Genomic DNA, 15,507 nt, shown 5'->3' with positions numbered 1-15,507 from the left:
ATAAATAATCTGAGATTATAAATGCTATGTTCAGTTGCTTTCTGTGCTTCTCTAAAGTGTCCTTAAGCACAACAAAAACTTATGAGAAAAAAAAAGATGGTACTTTTGTACCCCTAGCTTTTGTTGAAATGGAAAATGGAATTTAAATATCCTTTTCTAATAAATAAATATAAATAAATAAAATTTACTTTTGTACCCCTACCTTTGTTGAAAATCATATGATATTATTTCTGATTTTATTTAATTACATTTGAATTTGAACATCTTATTTTTTAATAAATATTTTTATTTAAAACAAAACAAACAAATAATCTGAGATTATAAATGCAATATTCAGTTGTTTTCTGTGCCTCTCTAAAATCTCTTAGAGAAATAAAAATATGGTACTTTTGTACTCCTAGCATTTGTTGAAAATCATACAAATATATCTGATATCCTTTTCTAATAAATGAATAAATAAATAACATCTTTAAGATGTTCTTGAGTGCAGTGCTCTAAAAAAATGGTACTTTTATAACTAGCTTTTGTTGACAATCATACAGATATATATTTTTTTGATTACATTTTAATTCAAATATCTTATTTATAAATGTTAATTTAATTTAATATAAGTGTAACAAAACCTTAACTCACTGAATTAGCTGTTAAATGAACAACTGGCCTTTATAAATAGCAGAGGAAGTAGTGTGTGTGTTTATCTAATAGATGTACCGATGCACAAGTTGCTCTAGTTCACCACACACACACACACACACACACACACACACACAATAGGGATGCACGCTGATGTTGTCTACTAAACCAACCCAGCAGCCACGGATTCCACTGCAGCATTATGAATGTGTCCTCAGAGATGATCTGGGAGGTGTGCTTTACACACTGACTGAACGCAGTAAAAAGACTCCATGCTATTCCTTGTGTTGGTGGTACAATTTGTGTCTAATAAATCATGAAAGTATTTGACTGTAAGTCCGACTATCTCTGCTGTTTGTCACACGCTCCAATTAATTTTGTCGCGCCCACCGGCTTCTCCGGCCACAAATGATTTTGTAACAGCCAAATACATCACTAAAAGTCTTTTGTACCCCCCGGTCCACCACAATGTTTTAATAAATCCTTTCATTTCAAAAAGTGAAGTCAACATTTTATGATTTAATGGCTTCCTCGCTGTTGGTGCCTATGACGAAGGCCAAATCCCAGAGTGCTGGAGACTCCCTGTGCTTAATAGGGGGCTTGGGAGGTTTCTTCCTATAGCGAACTAATGGATTCTCAATGTGAGGATTGGACTTCATCAGGAAAAACCCACATGTGATGTTGGACTCTCTCTTTATACGCTATTCCAAGGTTTAAGTGCCATTCAAGTTGAAGTATGATGGCCATTAATCTATAGCTTTTGTCCTTAGTTTCTCATCAACCAGTAATAATTAGTCAGACTGTGTTTAACATGTAAATGGCCTTGCTGACCTCTACTGGTGTGTTATTGGTGTGAACTGCCCGGTTACACTCATCGAGCTGATACAGCAGCCAGATTTTATTAAAGCATCCAATAGTCTAAGAATACTGAAAATCTGAGGGTTTTTTTTTTTTCATTTAAAGCTGGAAATATCATTTCATTTTATTTATTCTGAGACATTTCAATACAAAAAAATATTTTTATAATTATTTTTTATATATTATTTACATTTTTTAAGTTTCTGCACTATTTTTAGGTCACTAATCAAATATGCTGCTCATTAAAAAAGGGTGCATATAGGTTAAGTTGTAATTTTTGCTCAAACTGCTATGCAGATTTGTGTGAGAAATATTAGTTTTTAAAATAATGCAAACAAAATATTTTTTTGTGGCTTTAGACATTGTACCCCAAACCTTTAAATACAAAATATTGACAAATTACATGACATAATCATAATACTTCAACCCACATTTAAATGATTATTTATAATAATTATAATAAAATATAATTGATATTAAATATTTCATTACTCATAGTCATAATAATTAATTCAGTATTTAATTATTCAATTCGATGATATTTTATTATATTTAAATTGTTAATAAAATAGTTTTTAATAACAAAATTCTATTTTATTATTTTAATTAAAATAATATAGTGCCTCGCACATCCAAATCATTCGTAGGTGTATGGGATAAAAGTAGAATATAAAGTAAAAAATATATATAAATCCCGCACACTACTCAAACTTCAATGATCACAAAAAGTTTTTTCCCCTCTTTTTATACTGAAAAATATAATAACAATAATAGATACTTTTTGTGATGATGTAAGTATCAGTGGTGCGCAGATTTTTTATATTAAATTAAATTCTAAAAAAAAAAATTTAAGTTTATGAAATGTAATAATATTAAATATTACAGTTAAATTAATTATTTAATTAAAAATTTAATTTTCTATCAATAGATCATATAATCTCATCTCCTTTTGATAATTTTATGTTTATTTGATCAATTATTTATTTTTTATAATTTTTTTTTTATTATTACTTTTTTCTGTTGTCAGCAACTGTTTTATATTTAAGAGACATTAAATAAAAAATATAAAAAAATACTGTGATATAAATTGACAGCATAATTATGTTTGTCCACAGTGGCGGATACGCTACCACTAAACGCCTCTTTGGTACGGCAAACATAATTTCCATTAAACAGACGCGCATCACCCGTCAAGACAGAGCCAAGCTAAAATAGCAGGTTAACCTCCTTATTCTGTCAGTCATACTGTGATCCAGCCCAGCAGAACTCACTGACCCATGCATATTTTGTCCTCACTGGGGTCAAACACACACACGCACACACAGGAGTTCTCAAGGGAGGCATTACTCTGGCTGTTCTTGCCTGAGAGTGGGAAGTGGAGCTCTTGAGCATTTCCCCATTTTTCTGCAGGACAATCCCATCATCCTCTAATCAAGCCTGCTGTTTAATAGCCAACTCTAACTCAATCCCATCTCCATCCTCGAGCAAGGGTCGTGACGCAGGCTCGGGACAATAGAAGGATATTGAAACACTTCGGCATCCACTTGAAAGTTCCGATCGCTCCTGCCAGATCAGTCAGCGCTGGACTTGTGTCTCCTCAGACGGCGTTCTGCAAAGACATGTCAAAGTGTGTTGGCAAATGTGTACCTGCTTAAGAATAGGTCACTTAAAAATACTGAAAAAAAAAAACTATTTACTCACCCTCATCCAAACCTGTATGGCATAAATTTTTCTGGAACACAAATGGAGAAATTTTGAGTTGCCACAAAATATTGCAGCCACAAATATTAATTAATTTTCAAGATTTTAAAGTTTTTAAAGTATCTTTGTCCTATTTAGATCTTGACAGACATTGCATGGAATCTTTTGGGGTTTTTAAAGCTTTCGATGCCAAAGACCCTCAAATAAAATGATTCCCTTGCGCGAGACCCCTTAGTAAAATATAAAAGCTGCTATATATTTTCATTTATAAAGACTCATTAATTCTGTGTTAAAGAAATAAATAATATTACATGTCTAAACCTGCAAATACAGCTTTTCAATAATAAATACACTGCCATTCAAAAGTTTGGGATCAGTAAGATTTTTTTTATGTTTTTAATGAGTTTCTCTTATGCTCATCAATTTGATCAAAAATACAGAAAAAAAGTAATATTGTGAAATATTATTGCAATTTCTAATATTGGTTTCCTATTTTAAAATGCTTTAAAATATCATTTATTTCTGTGACGCAGCGCGGAACGATCCTTCAGAAATCATTCTAATATTCTAATATGATTTCTGAAGGATCATGAGACACTGAAGTCTGAATTCAGCTTTGCTTCACAGCAATAAATTATATTAAAATAGAAAACTGTTATTTTAAATTGCAGTAATATTTCACAAAATTACAGTTTTTTCTGTATTTTTCATCAAATAGATACAGCCTTGATGATCGTAAGAAGCTTATTTAAAAATGATCAAATCTTACTGATCCCAAACTTTTGAACAGCAGTGTAAATACACAATAAATTTACAATAATTAAAGCAAGAAAGAAAAATTAGAAAGCAAAATGAAACAGTAATATTATCAAATTATAAGTTTAAAAAAATGAAATTACTTTTATTCAACGAGGATGCATTAAATCGATCAGTGACAGAAAAGACTTTCCTCTTTCAAATAAATGATGAAATATTGATATAATAAGAAATGTTTAAACAAAATAAGCATATTAGAATGATTTCTGAAGGATCATGTGACACTGAAGACTGGAGTTATGTTGCTGAAAATTGGGCTTTGCCTCACAGGAATAAATTACATTTTAAAATAAATTCTAATAGAAAGCACTTATTTTAAATTGTAATAATATTTCAGAAAATTACGGTTTTACTGTATTTTAGCTCAAAGAAAGGCAGCCTTGGTGAGCATAAGAGACTTTCAAAAACATTTTTATCAGAAAATTACGGTTTTACTGTATTTTAGCTCAAAGAAAGGCAGCCTTGGTGAGCATGAGACTTTCAAAAACATTTTTTAAAACCTCAAACCTTTAAACAGTATGTTAATATTATATGTATATTATACGCATATATCATTTTTTTATCCTTTTACAGATTTTTAAAAAATATATTCATTAAAATTATTAGCCTGGACCCTAGTTTGAAATGAAATAGACATACATATGAGGATTAGCAGTAAAATCAGCATAAGATCTCTTTCATTCATGATCTCTGTAAGTAAGGTACTGTGGGAAATATCCAACTATCAGTGAATCCTACTGAGTTAGCATTGTCATTCTGATTATGCACACCGTAATAATATACAGAATGATGAATCAATTTCAACTTGTTGACAGCAAAATGATTCAAAATGTCAAGTTGCTGTAATAAAAAAGACATGATGTTAAGGATTTGTATGAGCAAACAGTCAGAACCACTAAAAATCCAGTGATTTCAGCACCCTTTGTTTCATATTAGTATCAGTCGCACCATCGCTTGCTCTGGCCCGAGTTTTTTTTGACACATGATGAATCTCAGGCGAGTTTTACTGAGCGTATGAGGGTTACATAAGCAGGGCAGGAGAATGAAACGTAAGCTTTAAACCGAAGAGACAGATCCAGGTCCAGCCCCTATCCAGACCCTCTCCAGAGATTCATTAAGGATCTCCTTAACTTCCTGTCTGACCCAACATCTGCCTGGCTTGTCCGAGAGAGAGATGAGGAATATTCGTGGGGACAAAAAGAAAGTCTCTATAAAACTTTCTTATAATAGGCCATTTCCCTGCATATTACAGATGTGGATGACTGTAACGCACAAAAAATTCAGTGGAACTTCACTTCACGGAGACATCTCTCATTGTCAGGTCACTTGGCCGAGTTTGAATACAATTCATGATTTAAGGAACAATAGGGAGTTTTGTCAGACAGACGGGGGCGTAGAATAACTTCTCACCGGAAAGCGAAGCGTAGGACGATCTCGAAGGGACGTGAGCGTGCTTCATTAGAACTGCATTACGAAACAATGAAACAAGTCTCTACTTTCACTGGAATTTGGACATTCGAACAGACATTTGCCAAGCATGTGTTAGCCCGCTTTCCAAGGCAGAACAAAGCAGGAAAAATCTAAACTCTAGATTCCAAGACATTTTCACAGGAAATGGAGTCAACCGCACGTGGATGTAGCGGAAATGCTAAGGATCACAAAGCGTGTGTAAAAAAGCAGCTATAAAGAGATGCCTGGAAAGCATGGGGTGTAAATTTGGGCCCACAAGGACAGATCTGTGTAGTTTGAGTCACAGCCATCATATCATCTACTAAAACTGTTTGTTTGGTTTTTTTTGCAAAGAAATTAATAGGCTACTTGTATTCAGCAAGGACACATTCAATTGATCGAAAGTGACAAAAAAAGACTTTTCCGATGTTAAAAGGTTTCTATGTTAAATAAAATACTGTTCTGTTTCTATTCATCAAAGAATATGGAAAAAAGAAAGTATCATAGTTTCCGCGAAAATTTTAAGCATAACAACTATAGAAGCTTGTTTCTGCCACAGGAGTTTATATCTCACAATTCAGATTTTTTTTCTCTCAATTCTGAAAAAAAAAAAAAAACGGATTTGCAAGATACTGTCAGGTTTTTTTTTTGTGAAAAGTGAGCTATAAACTTGTCGCAAATGCGAGAAAAAAATATTGTGATAAATCTGCAATTACCTTTTTAAAAAAAAAAAAAAATCCATGGCAGAAAAAAAATGGCAAGAATTGCAAGATCAGATTTTTTTTTTGAAAAAAAAGTCAGACTTGCGAGATTTAACATAGAATTGTGAAATGTAAATTCAGAAAAAAAGTCAATAAATGCAAGATGTTAACTCAAAAAAAATTGCAAATTGTAAACTCAGAATGCAGAAAAAGTCAGAATTGCGAGATGTTAACTTATTGTGAAATGTAAACTCAGAATACAGAAACAAGTCAGAATTGCGAGACAAACTCAGAATTCTGAGTTTACATTTCGCAATTCTGCGTTTACATCTCTCAATTCTGACTTTTTTCTGAATTCTGAGTTCACATCCCCAATTATGACTTTTCTCTCAGAATTCTGAGTTTATATTTCCCAATTCTGAGTTTACATTTCACAATTCTGACTTTTTTCCTGAATTCTGAGTTCACATTCCCCAATTATGACTTTTCTCTCAGAATTCTGCGTTTATATTTCCCAATTCTGAGTTTACATTTCACAATTTTGACTTTTTTTTCCTGAATTCGGAGTTCACATTTCCCAATTATGACTTTTCTCTCAGAATTCTGAGTTTATATTTCGCAATTCTGACTTCTCAGAATTGTGAGACAAAAAGATGCAATTACCTTTTTTTAGTTTTTATCCTGTGGCAGAAATTAGCTTCCATAGATTTTACTGTAGCCTATATTTTTTTAAATATATTGCATTTTAGATACTTTTCTTTCCATAAAAAGTTTTTAAAAAGTGCAAAACGATCGTTATAAACAATCGTTACAGAATATATCCTCTTTTCTTTTCTTTCTCAAGGAATGCCAGCCTTGAATCTCGTGGATTCTCCCATCTCAATCTGGTGTTCTGTTCCTGAGAGCAACAAACTGTGCTGACAGCGTCACAAATCAAGCAGATGAATTATTTACTGCACTCTCACACTTTCACATCAGTCACAGAGCGCACAAAGGCAAATCCTGTTGCTGTGTAATCAAGACATCATTATCCTTCCACCTTCATAAATAAACAGTTTAAAAAGACAGGCGGAAGCAGATAATGAACGTGTCTCTGAGTGTGTGCATATCAAAGTTATCACGAAGGCCTCTGAATCCCTCGATGCTTTTGCCACAGTTGTGGCGTACTGTGTAAATAATGTTGATCAAACGCCCCACACTGTGCTATTTTCTCTCTAAATGAAGTGTATCGCATTTATCGAGCCTTTTGATTAGTCAAAATAAAATGGGCTTATCACGGATTGAGCTATAGTTTAGCATTTATCATCGCAGATAAACACCTGGCAAAGGCCAGATGCAAACCTGCACCTCCAAAATGAGCACCACAACCTAATGTTTTGCGACACCAACAAAAGAGACTCACAATGCGAACAAAAATGACTACTGATCTGATTATATAAAACAGACCTCCAAAACTCAAACAGAATTCCCTTTACAACAAACTTGGGCTGAAGAAAACAACATCCTTTCCAACTCAGATAATATCCTAAAGGACAAAAACCTAAATTATTGGCTTTGACATTGTGGAGAGGGAGCGTAAGCTTCTGAGGTTAAGGCAGGGAAAGCGGCTGAGCATGTCTTGTGTTTTATGGTCCGAACTGTATGTTTCTCTCACAGAGTTTGGATTTATTTTAGTTTCTCAATAGCAGGACATAAATCACTCCTGTCGTACCCTCTCTTTCTGTATTTATGCATTGCTTCATGCTCTCTTTCTTTTCTTTTATACCATCCGGTCCAGTTTTTTTCCCAGTATGTTCACTGTAAAAAAAAATTTTTTATAAAAATTAATTAATAAATACATTTTTAAATATCTGCTGACAAAACCTTTCAAGAATTAACTATATCTACTTAAATTTTCTATGTACATTGAAATTTACTTGCCATAATATAGGTGGTAAAATGAAATGCCACATAATGTTTTCAAAATAAATAATGCAATAAACATCAACAAGACATATATATCTATTGTTAAATTTACAATTATTATGTTATATAATTTTAAAATGATAGTAAAAATCTGGTGAAGACTTTTCAAGCAGGAATTAATTACTCTACCAACCTACCTGAACTATAAATCTGCTTTGTACATTATAATTTCCTTAAATAACTGCTATAAAACAAGTGGTAAAATAAAAAGCCACATAATGATTTAAAGCCATCATAACTGGTTTTATATGAACAATAAACAATGCAATAATGCAATAAACATCAAACAAATAAATTATCTAAATATATAACAAAACACCATGGTGTATAATAATACAAGGGGATAAATTATAAAAATGGTCTTTTTACAGTTTTTCCATTGTAAATCATATGCTAACTTGTGTTATTTATTTACCAAGAAAAGACAAAGAAGAATAAAAAATATATTTTACTCTAAACAAACAACAATGGTCATATTCTACTATATATATATATATAATAATATATAATACTTTCACTACCGAAACCACAATTCTTCAATCAAATTACATGTATCATCCCGTTAAATAAAATATCATTTTTACTGAATATGGTCAAATTTAGTGTAACTTTTTTTTCTTTTCTGTTACTAGTAAAAACTAACAACCCTTATTCTGACTGGAATAGACTGACTCACTCCACAAAGGGTCAGTGATTCTCTATCTCTGTGGTCGGAGCAGGGATGTGTCTGTCCCCTCCAGAAAAGGTCCTGTTTTTCCTCATGAGGAAGAATTAGCCTCTCAGACATTACCACAGCCAGCCTGCGGTGTGCAGCTTTAGGGCGAGTGTTTCCCTGCTTCACCACAGTCTGTGGCCCCATGGGCCCCCGTCCTGCCCTCTAATTAGATTACCCAACATTCCCAATTTCGCCAGGTGACACGCTGGGCAGCCTTTACCTTTAGAGAGCTGTAATATGGGGTCTTAAAGAGAGGAAATGACCTAAATGGCTGTCAGACAGGATTTTGTTACACCCGATGGTGTGCTGACAAAAACACATCTGTGAAATCACAGGCGTCAGGATTTAAAAATGCTTGCTGTAATTGTGCTTTGTACCACGCTGTGACTACACAATACGGAGAGACGTCATTGGCAAGTTTTTGAACATAAAAGGTATTTAGAAAAATGATTTTTTTGTCCATAGTGTTTAGGACCCCATTAACTTCCATTGTCAAGGATAAAAACATTTGAAACATTGCTCAAGATAACTTTTTTTTTTTTTTTTGTATTTCACTAAATAAAGGAACATCACAGATTTGGAACTACATGAAGGTGAGTAAATCAAAGAATTTAAATTTTTAGGTGAATTAATAAAAATTATTTAAAGGAAAATCAGAGGAAACACTGCCGTTAATGTTGATGCCTTCATCATCAACTTGGCCTAGGAAATGACAATTTAGAGTAACTATGAAACATGGCCAAAACAAACACAACAAAAGCCTTCACAAAATCTAATTTACACGTGTCGGGCATGCAAATGGTTCTCAAGAGGGTCGCTCTGATTTCACAGGAGAGAGGTGCTGAATTTGAGTGATGTTCGGTCATTAATCATCTTTGCAAACCAGTAGGAGGCAACTGAACAGACCACAAGGCATATTTGAGAAAAGGGTTCACCTCTCTTCAGCTTACACTGATACTCAAGTTTCATTCAGAAACATCAAGCAAAAGAAGCTCATTCACATTTGTATCAAAACTTATCGTCATTGTATTTTCTACAGTTGAAACAAATTGTAAAGGGTTTAGAACTGTGGTGTTCAAAAGTCTAGCCTGCTTCAGGTCTCAGTTTCTCTTCCTAAATAATATTTAGCTTACATAATAATATATAGCATGAAACCCTTTGTAATGCATTCATATCTTGTCTAACAGTAAATATTTCTTATAGTTGTGCACCTGATTTGTTCTCTGGCAACAAAGAAGTCCATGTCTATTCATCCATCTGGAACCATGTAAATGCTCAAATACATGCTTTTATTTAACACAAAAGGGAACTAATAATAATAAAAAATAATAAAAAATAATAAATAATGAAATGTTTTTTAATAATATAATTTATAAATTAAAAAAAAACAAAACACTGTAATAAAAACAGAAGTCACTAGTAATCTCCAACTGGACATGAAGGTCTTTTTCTAAGATGCTACATTAAACATTTCCATAAAACATGAGGGAAGAATTTGTCTTCTTGGTCTTACAAACCTCGAAAGTTCCAGCCCCATGATACGAGCCAGAAAACTTCACCAGAAAATCTGCAAGAAAACCATAAGAAACTGATGAATGTCAAGAATGGAGCAAAACCCTGCCATAAGCCTCATCTACCCCAGCACCACATGCATTTTACATGGTGCAGCTCCGCCAGAGGAAAACGCGTGAAACCTCTCTCATGCATAAATATGGCGAGCGCTTACTTGACCGTTTCACAGCTGTTCCTGGTTAGTGGTTTTCTCAGAACGTTTCACGCGAACTCTCAGAGCTGTACGAGCAAATGAACATGAATCATATTGTCCAAAACTAATCCAGACATGCCATTGTACTGCAGCCTCAGAGGATGCTGGTGTGTAACATGGGGAAAACCAGATAAATAACAGAAAAATCTATCAATATTATATTAGGCTGTGATCATCTTTCATAGACTTCAACAGTTGTAACTGGCTTTATCAAACTGGCAAAAATGCCTCATCTACAATTTAAGCATGAAATAACTAAACAGAAGTGTAGATAGGGTATATTTTCCAAATTTTTTATGTAAACATAGCTATATATTGTTTTTTTAAGAAATGAATACTTCATACTCGGCAAACAATGCATTAAATTAGTCAAAAATGACCGTAAACACATTTGTAATGTTACAAAATATTACTATTTCACATAAACTTTGCTCTTTAAATGAAAGAATCCTGAAAAATCACTGTATCATGACACTAGAGTAATGTCTGCTTTGCCGTCACAGTAATAAATCTGTAAAATATATTCAAATAGATGTTTTGTTTTGAATACTAATAATATTTCATTTTTGCAGCATTTTTGTTTAAATAAAAGCAGCCTTGGTGAGACTTTTGAATGGTAGTGTATGTTTTATTGTAATTGGCCATCATCCAAAATATTGATATGGTCATTTCCCCTTTGTCCATGCAATCAAAGTCAAAAGGATAAAGTGTAAACCTGATCCTCTCACTCTTGCTCCATCTTAAGTTTTTCCAGAAATGTCCATGACATGTTGCTGAACATCTGAAAGGTTAATCCATCTCAGTCAAAACCTCAGACTTCACACAGAGATACACTCTCGGTACCCCGCTGGCAACCGAAAAACCAACGCACTCACCTTCAGATGTGTACATGCAGAAATGTGGAACGAATTACACCGCTAAAAAAATAGAGAGTTTGGATAAGCGAGAAAAGTTATGCAAGAGGTGACAGAAACTTTGTTTGTTTGAATGAATGAAGAACCAAAGTGGTTGCATATTTTCACTAGAACTAAAATTGTAGAAATAACTCAAGACATGCTAAGATTGAGTAAACAGTGTCAAGTTATAAAAAAATGGGGTTGTCGGCCATTCACGCCATGGAAACTAAAACGGCAAGAACAAGCTCCTGATTGGTCTGCCTGTAGAAAGCTTTCACATTGAGCCAACACTCAGACACAGGAAGTGACTTTAACAACCCGCCACAATTATCGCATGCTCATTGGAGAGGAAGCACAAGGCCATAATCAATTAGCAATCTGCGGTGCGCACAGGAGAAAGAGTCAAGAAGGCAAATTCGGGGGCTCGTCCGGGATTCTGTTTTCGTCAGACAGGGGTTAAGCTATAAAAACAGCTAAATTTATGAAATGTGGTCACCAGGGCCTTCCCAGTTGAGTGGGTGTAAAGTCGGCCCACAGAATAAATTGGAGAGCTCATGATCTGCATCACATAAGGAGGCCTGCAAAGGATTTTTAGGGTCAGGGTAATAGGAAACCGCAAGTTTAACATCATCTGAAAAAAAAAAAACATATTCATGACAACAGTGCGTTTAGTATTTGAAGGAAGGGAAGAAATTAATGTATGGAAATTTATATTTGTTTAAAAAATGTAGGGAAAAAATAAATATATTTAAATTTGATGAATTCTTTGATGAATAGAACGTTTAGAACAGAATTTATTTGAAGTATAAATATAACGTAAAAATATGTCACTTTTAATCCTAAAAGTAATACATTTCTTTACAAAAAAACATTTACTGACCTAAAACTTTAAATACAATTGATCACATCACAACAATCTCTTCAAGAAAAGATTTCCTTGATCCTTCAGCTTCAAGAATCAGATTGTCTGCTCTATGCGAATAGAAATACTGTTAGAAATAATAATGATTAAAAAATTTAAACTAAAGAAATGTACACAGTTTACTGAAGAGATTTTAGGTTGTGATGTCAAATCAATACAATTACCAACTGTGACTATGATTTTCATACCCCTCCACAAGATGGCAGCATTTCATTAAATATAGAGACAACCTAAATGTGAGACCAAGCTTTCAATGACAAGATTAAGCCCCCAAAGGTAAGCTTAAAAGAAACTAAAAAAAACTAAAACAGAGATACAGTTATTTTAATTTGTTTTATTAAACAAAATTTATTTTTACAAACAAATATATGTAAGGATTCAGAGAGGTGTTTGATTGTGCTTGTGTACTGATGTACATGAGCCTAGGCAAACCAGGCAAATTCAATTCTGAGTTAAAAATTACTACCTTGAAATCTTACCTAAAGAATCAAATCAATCAGTTGATCCAAACAATGGCTGTCAGCCCCACCGTCATTCATTGTTTGTAATTTATTTTATACTGAAATGCCTTCAATTGCAAATGTTCTTTGACCTTTTAGGCTGCACAGGCTGCATTCTGGTTGTCTACAGTAACGCATCTTCTCATGCTTCAGTTTCAGGCATGAAGCAGCTGCCCAGTGAGAGCAGCATTTCTGTCTCTGATGAGGGCGACTGTGATTTGAGTGAGTCTCTCCACAGATCTCTCCCACTGCTCTGGCACCTGAAAGAACACACACACACACACATATATATATATATATATATATATATATATATATATATATAAAGACACTTGAATACACAAACAGATGTGCTCAAAATAATCAAATGCGAGTGGACCTGTGCTTTTTTCCAGTTTTCTCATCAGCAGACAAGTTACCGACCATGATATTTGGCAGCCCAAGAAAAAAAGGGCAGGCCTCCTATTGTGCTCACAGGGTTTCAGGTTTTGTTTTCATGTCTTTTGTCTAAGATTTTGGGGTCTGTTCTCTTAATGTCTTCATGCCACCAAGACTTTGTGCTTTTGCATCAGTGATTAATTGCAGCACAACTCTTCTGGTCTTCTCATCTCGCCATCTCTGTTTAGTTAGATGTACAAACCACATTAGAAAAAGAAAATCTGCACTTTTCAGCTGATGTTGGACCAAAATCTTGGTTTTCTTTAACAACTTCCTTTCAGGTATGCTTCAGATTATTATTTCGATAGATAGATGGATAGATAGATAGATAGATAGATAGATAGATAGATAGTTTAAAAATAACTTATTTAAAAAAACTCTCAATTTAATAACGTAACGCTTGTGGTTGACTTTCGACTTTCAACTTAATGATTTCCACAACTGTTACTACTTTTTTTTTAACGAGTCACTCTTTTCTCTTTTTCACAGTAGCTGTTTTCTCCTCTCACTTCCAAATTCTCAAATCCATGGATAAGATGTTCTTAACCTGAGTATCATTACACATATTTTCCACAGTTAACTCCACAGGATTCAATTTGTAAGCAGGAGGATGAAATAAACTAAAATCTAGTGATTAAGAAAATTTGTGAAAAAAACAAGATCACGATTAATTGGTCAAACTGCAGCGGCTCCTGAACTTCAGCAGCTCTGCAATGTGCACTGCTTTTTAATCTTAATTTGGAGGCAATTTGGAAAAGAAAAGAACAAAAAAAAAGGATTGAAACGAAGAGGAGGCTCCTTGATTTTCCTTGTGTAATACAGTCACTGTTCCCTTACTTAATTATGGGTACAAAACTCTGGGTAAGGAGCCAAAACATCTGCAAGCGGTCAACTGAAATCCTCCTACCCTTCAGCTAATGACAGCTACTTCACAGACAGATTTCACACACAATTCAAATATAGCAAGAAAGTTTATGGCATAAATTCCTATATCGGCATATCATCAGATAACACGCTGTAATGAGGTCTAAACCAATGAAGAATGACCTCCGTCTGTTTGTTTAGTCAGGAAATGAAGAACAAATGGCCCCAACCTGATTGCCACCCACATGTAAAACTCGGGTTCACGGAAAATAGCACAATGTTTGTGGAATATTTACAAACGTAGAAAGACGAAAAGCTCGCCTACTTGACCACAGCTAATGACAACATTACTGATGTGGCCTGTTTTGTTATTGGTGTGACACGACAGTCCTACTGGGAAAATAATATATGGGAATTTTCTTTTCTGAACAGAAGATCACCAACAAGGATCAAAGGTTTAAGCCGGTGTAAGTCTCATGTTTCCAATGAGTAGCAAAATATGACTCACATGTAATAAGCAAGCAGCGGATCAACAACTTATTTCTTGGCTGGAACGTATTTGAGCTGCCATGACATTGAAAAATCACAGTGACACATGTGGAGAAAAACAAGATAATAATACTGTTGAGTTTGAGTCAACACACTAAATGAAAATTGATTTTACTCTGAAGTGTGTTGTGGTCTATAAAAAAAACATCAATCCATAAAAAGGATAAAAATGCTAAGCTCAATATATTTTAAATTAAAATGTGGTGGGAAAAATACAGTGCATTAATTTAGGGGATGTCACACTGGAGTAAACAGGTTAAGCGATTGATTCAGTGGTTGAAAATAGGGGTGGGCGATATGACCAAAATCTTATCACAATATGAGTAATTTTATTTCATGGTAATGATATATACCATGATATAGTTAATTTAGCTTTAAATAAGGTCTTTTTGATATCAAAATTTTTGAGAAATTTCATGATTCTTGTCACCAGTGGGTGTCAAAATCACAGAAAACTAATACTAACCTAAAAAAAAAAAAAACCTCAAGCTTACTAAAGACAAGTAAACAGTCACTGATTAAATAAGAATAAGAAACTAATTACAACCAATAAGATAAAAAACTACAGTAGAATAAATAAATAAGAAATGCTACATACATTGTATAAAGTCATCAAATGAATAAAAACGGCATATTCTTCACTGTGCAAATTAAATATATATTTCTTATCAAAGTTACAAAAGTGATTTAGTCAAGAGCAGTGAGAGATTGTCTGTCTTTTTTTTTTTTTTGATT

At 33.6% G+C, this 15,507-nt stretch overlaps 1 protein-coding gene across 1 annotated transcript in view; it reads right to left on the bottom strand.

The window, feature by feature from the left end:
* Nucleotides 1–12,781: 12,781 nt before the first annotated feature.
* Nucleotides 12,782–15,507, bottom strand: part of LOC107704765 (isoprenoid synthase domain-containing protein-like) — a 34,425-nt gene continuing 31,699 nt past the window's right edge. The window contains exon 10 of the mRNA XM_016507771.1: nucleotides 12,782–13,181. Within this exon, the coding sequence (XP_016363257.1) occupies nucleotides 13,077–13,181 (105 nt within the window). The 3' untranslated portion in view covers nucleotides 12,782–13,076. The remainder of the gene's footprint in view (nucleotides 13,182–15,507) is intronic.

This window comes from Sinocyclocheilus anshuiensis, unplaced genomic scaffold, assembly GCF_001515605.1.
Source record: "Sinocyclocheilus anshuiensis isolate Anshui unplaced genomic scaffold, SAMN03320099.WGS_v1.1 scaffold758, whole genome shotgun sequence".
NCBI classification, from domain to species: domain Eukaryota; kingdom Metazoa; phylum Chordata; class Actinopteri; order Cypriniformes; family Cyprinidae; genus Sinocyclocheilus; species Sinocyclocheilus anshuiensis.
Note: the sequence above shows the minus strand (reverse complement) of the source record. Positions and strands in the feature narration are given on the sequence as shown.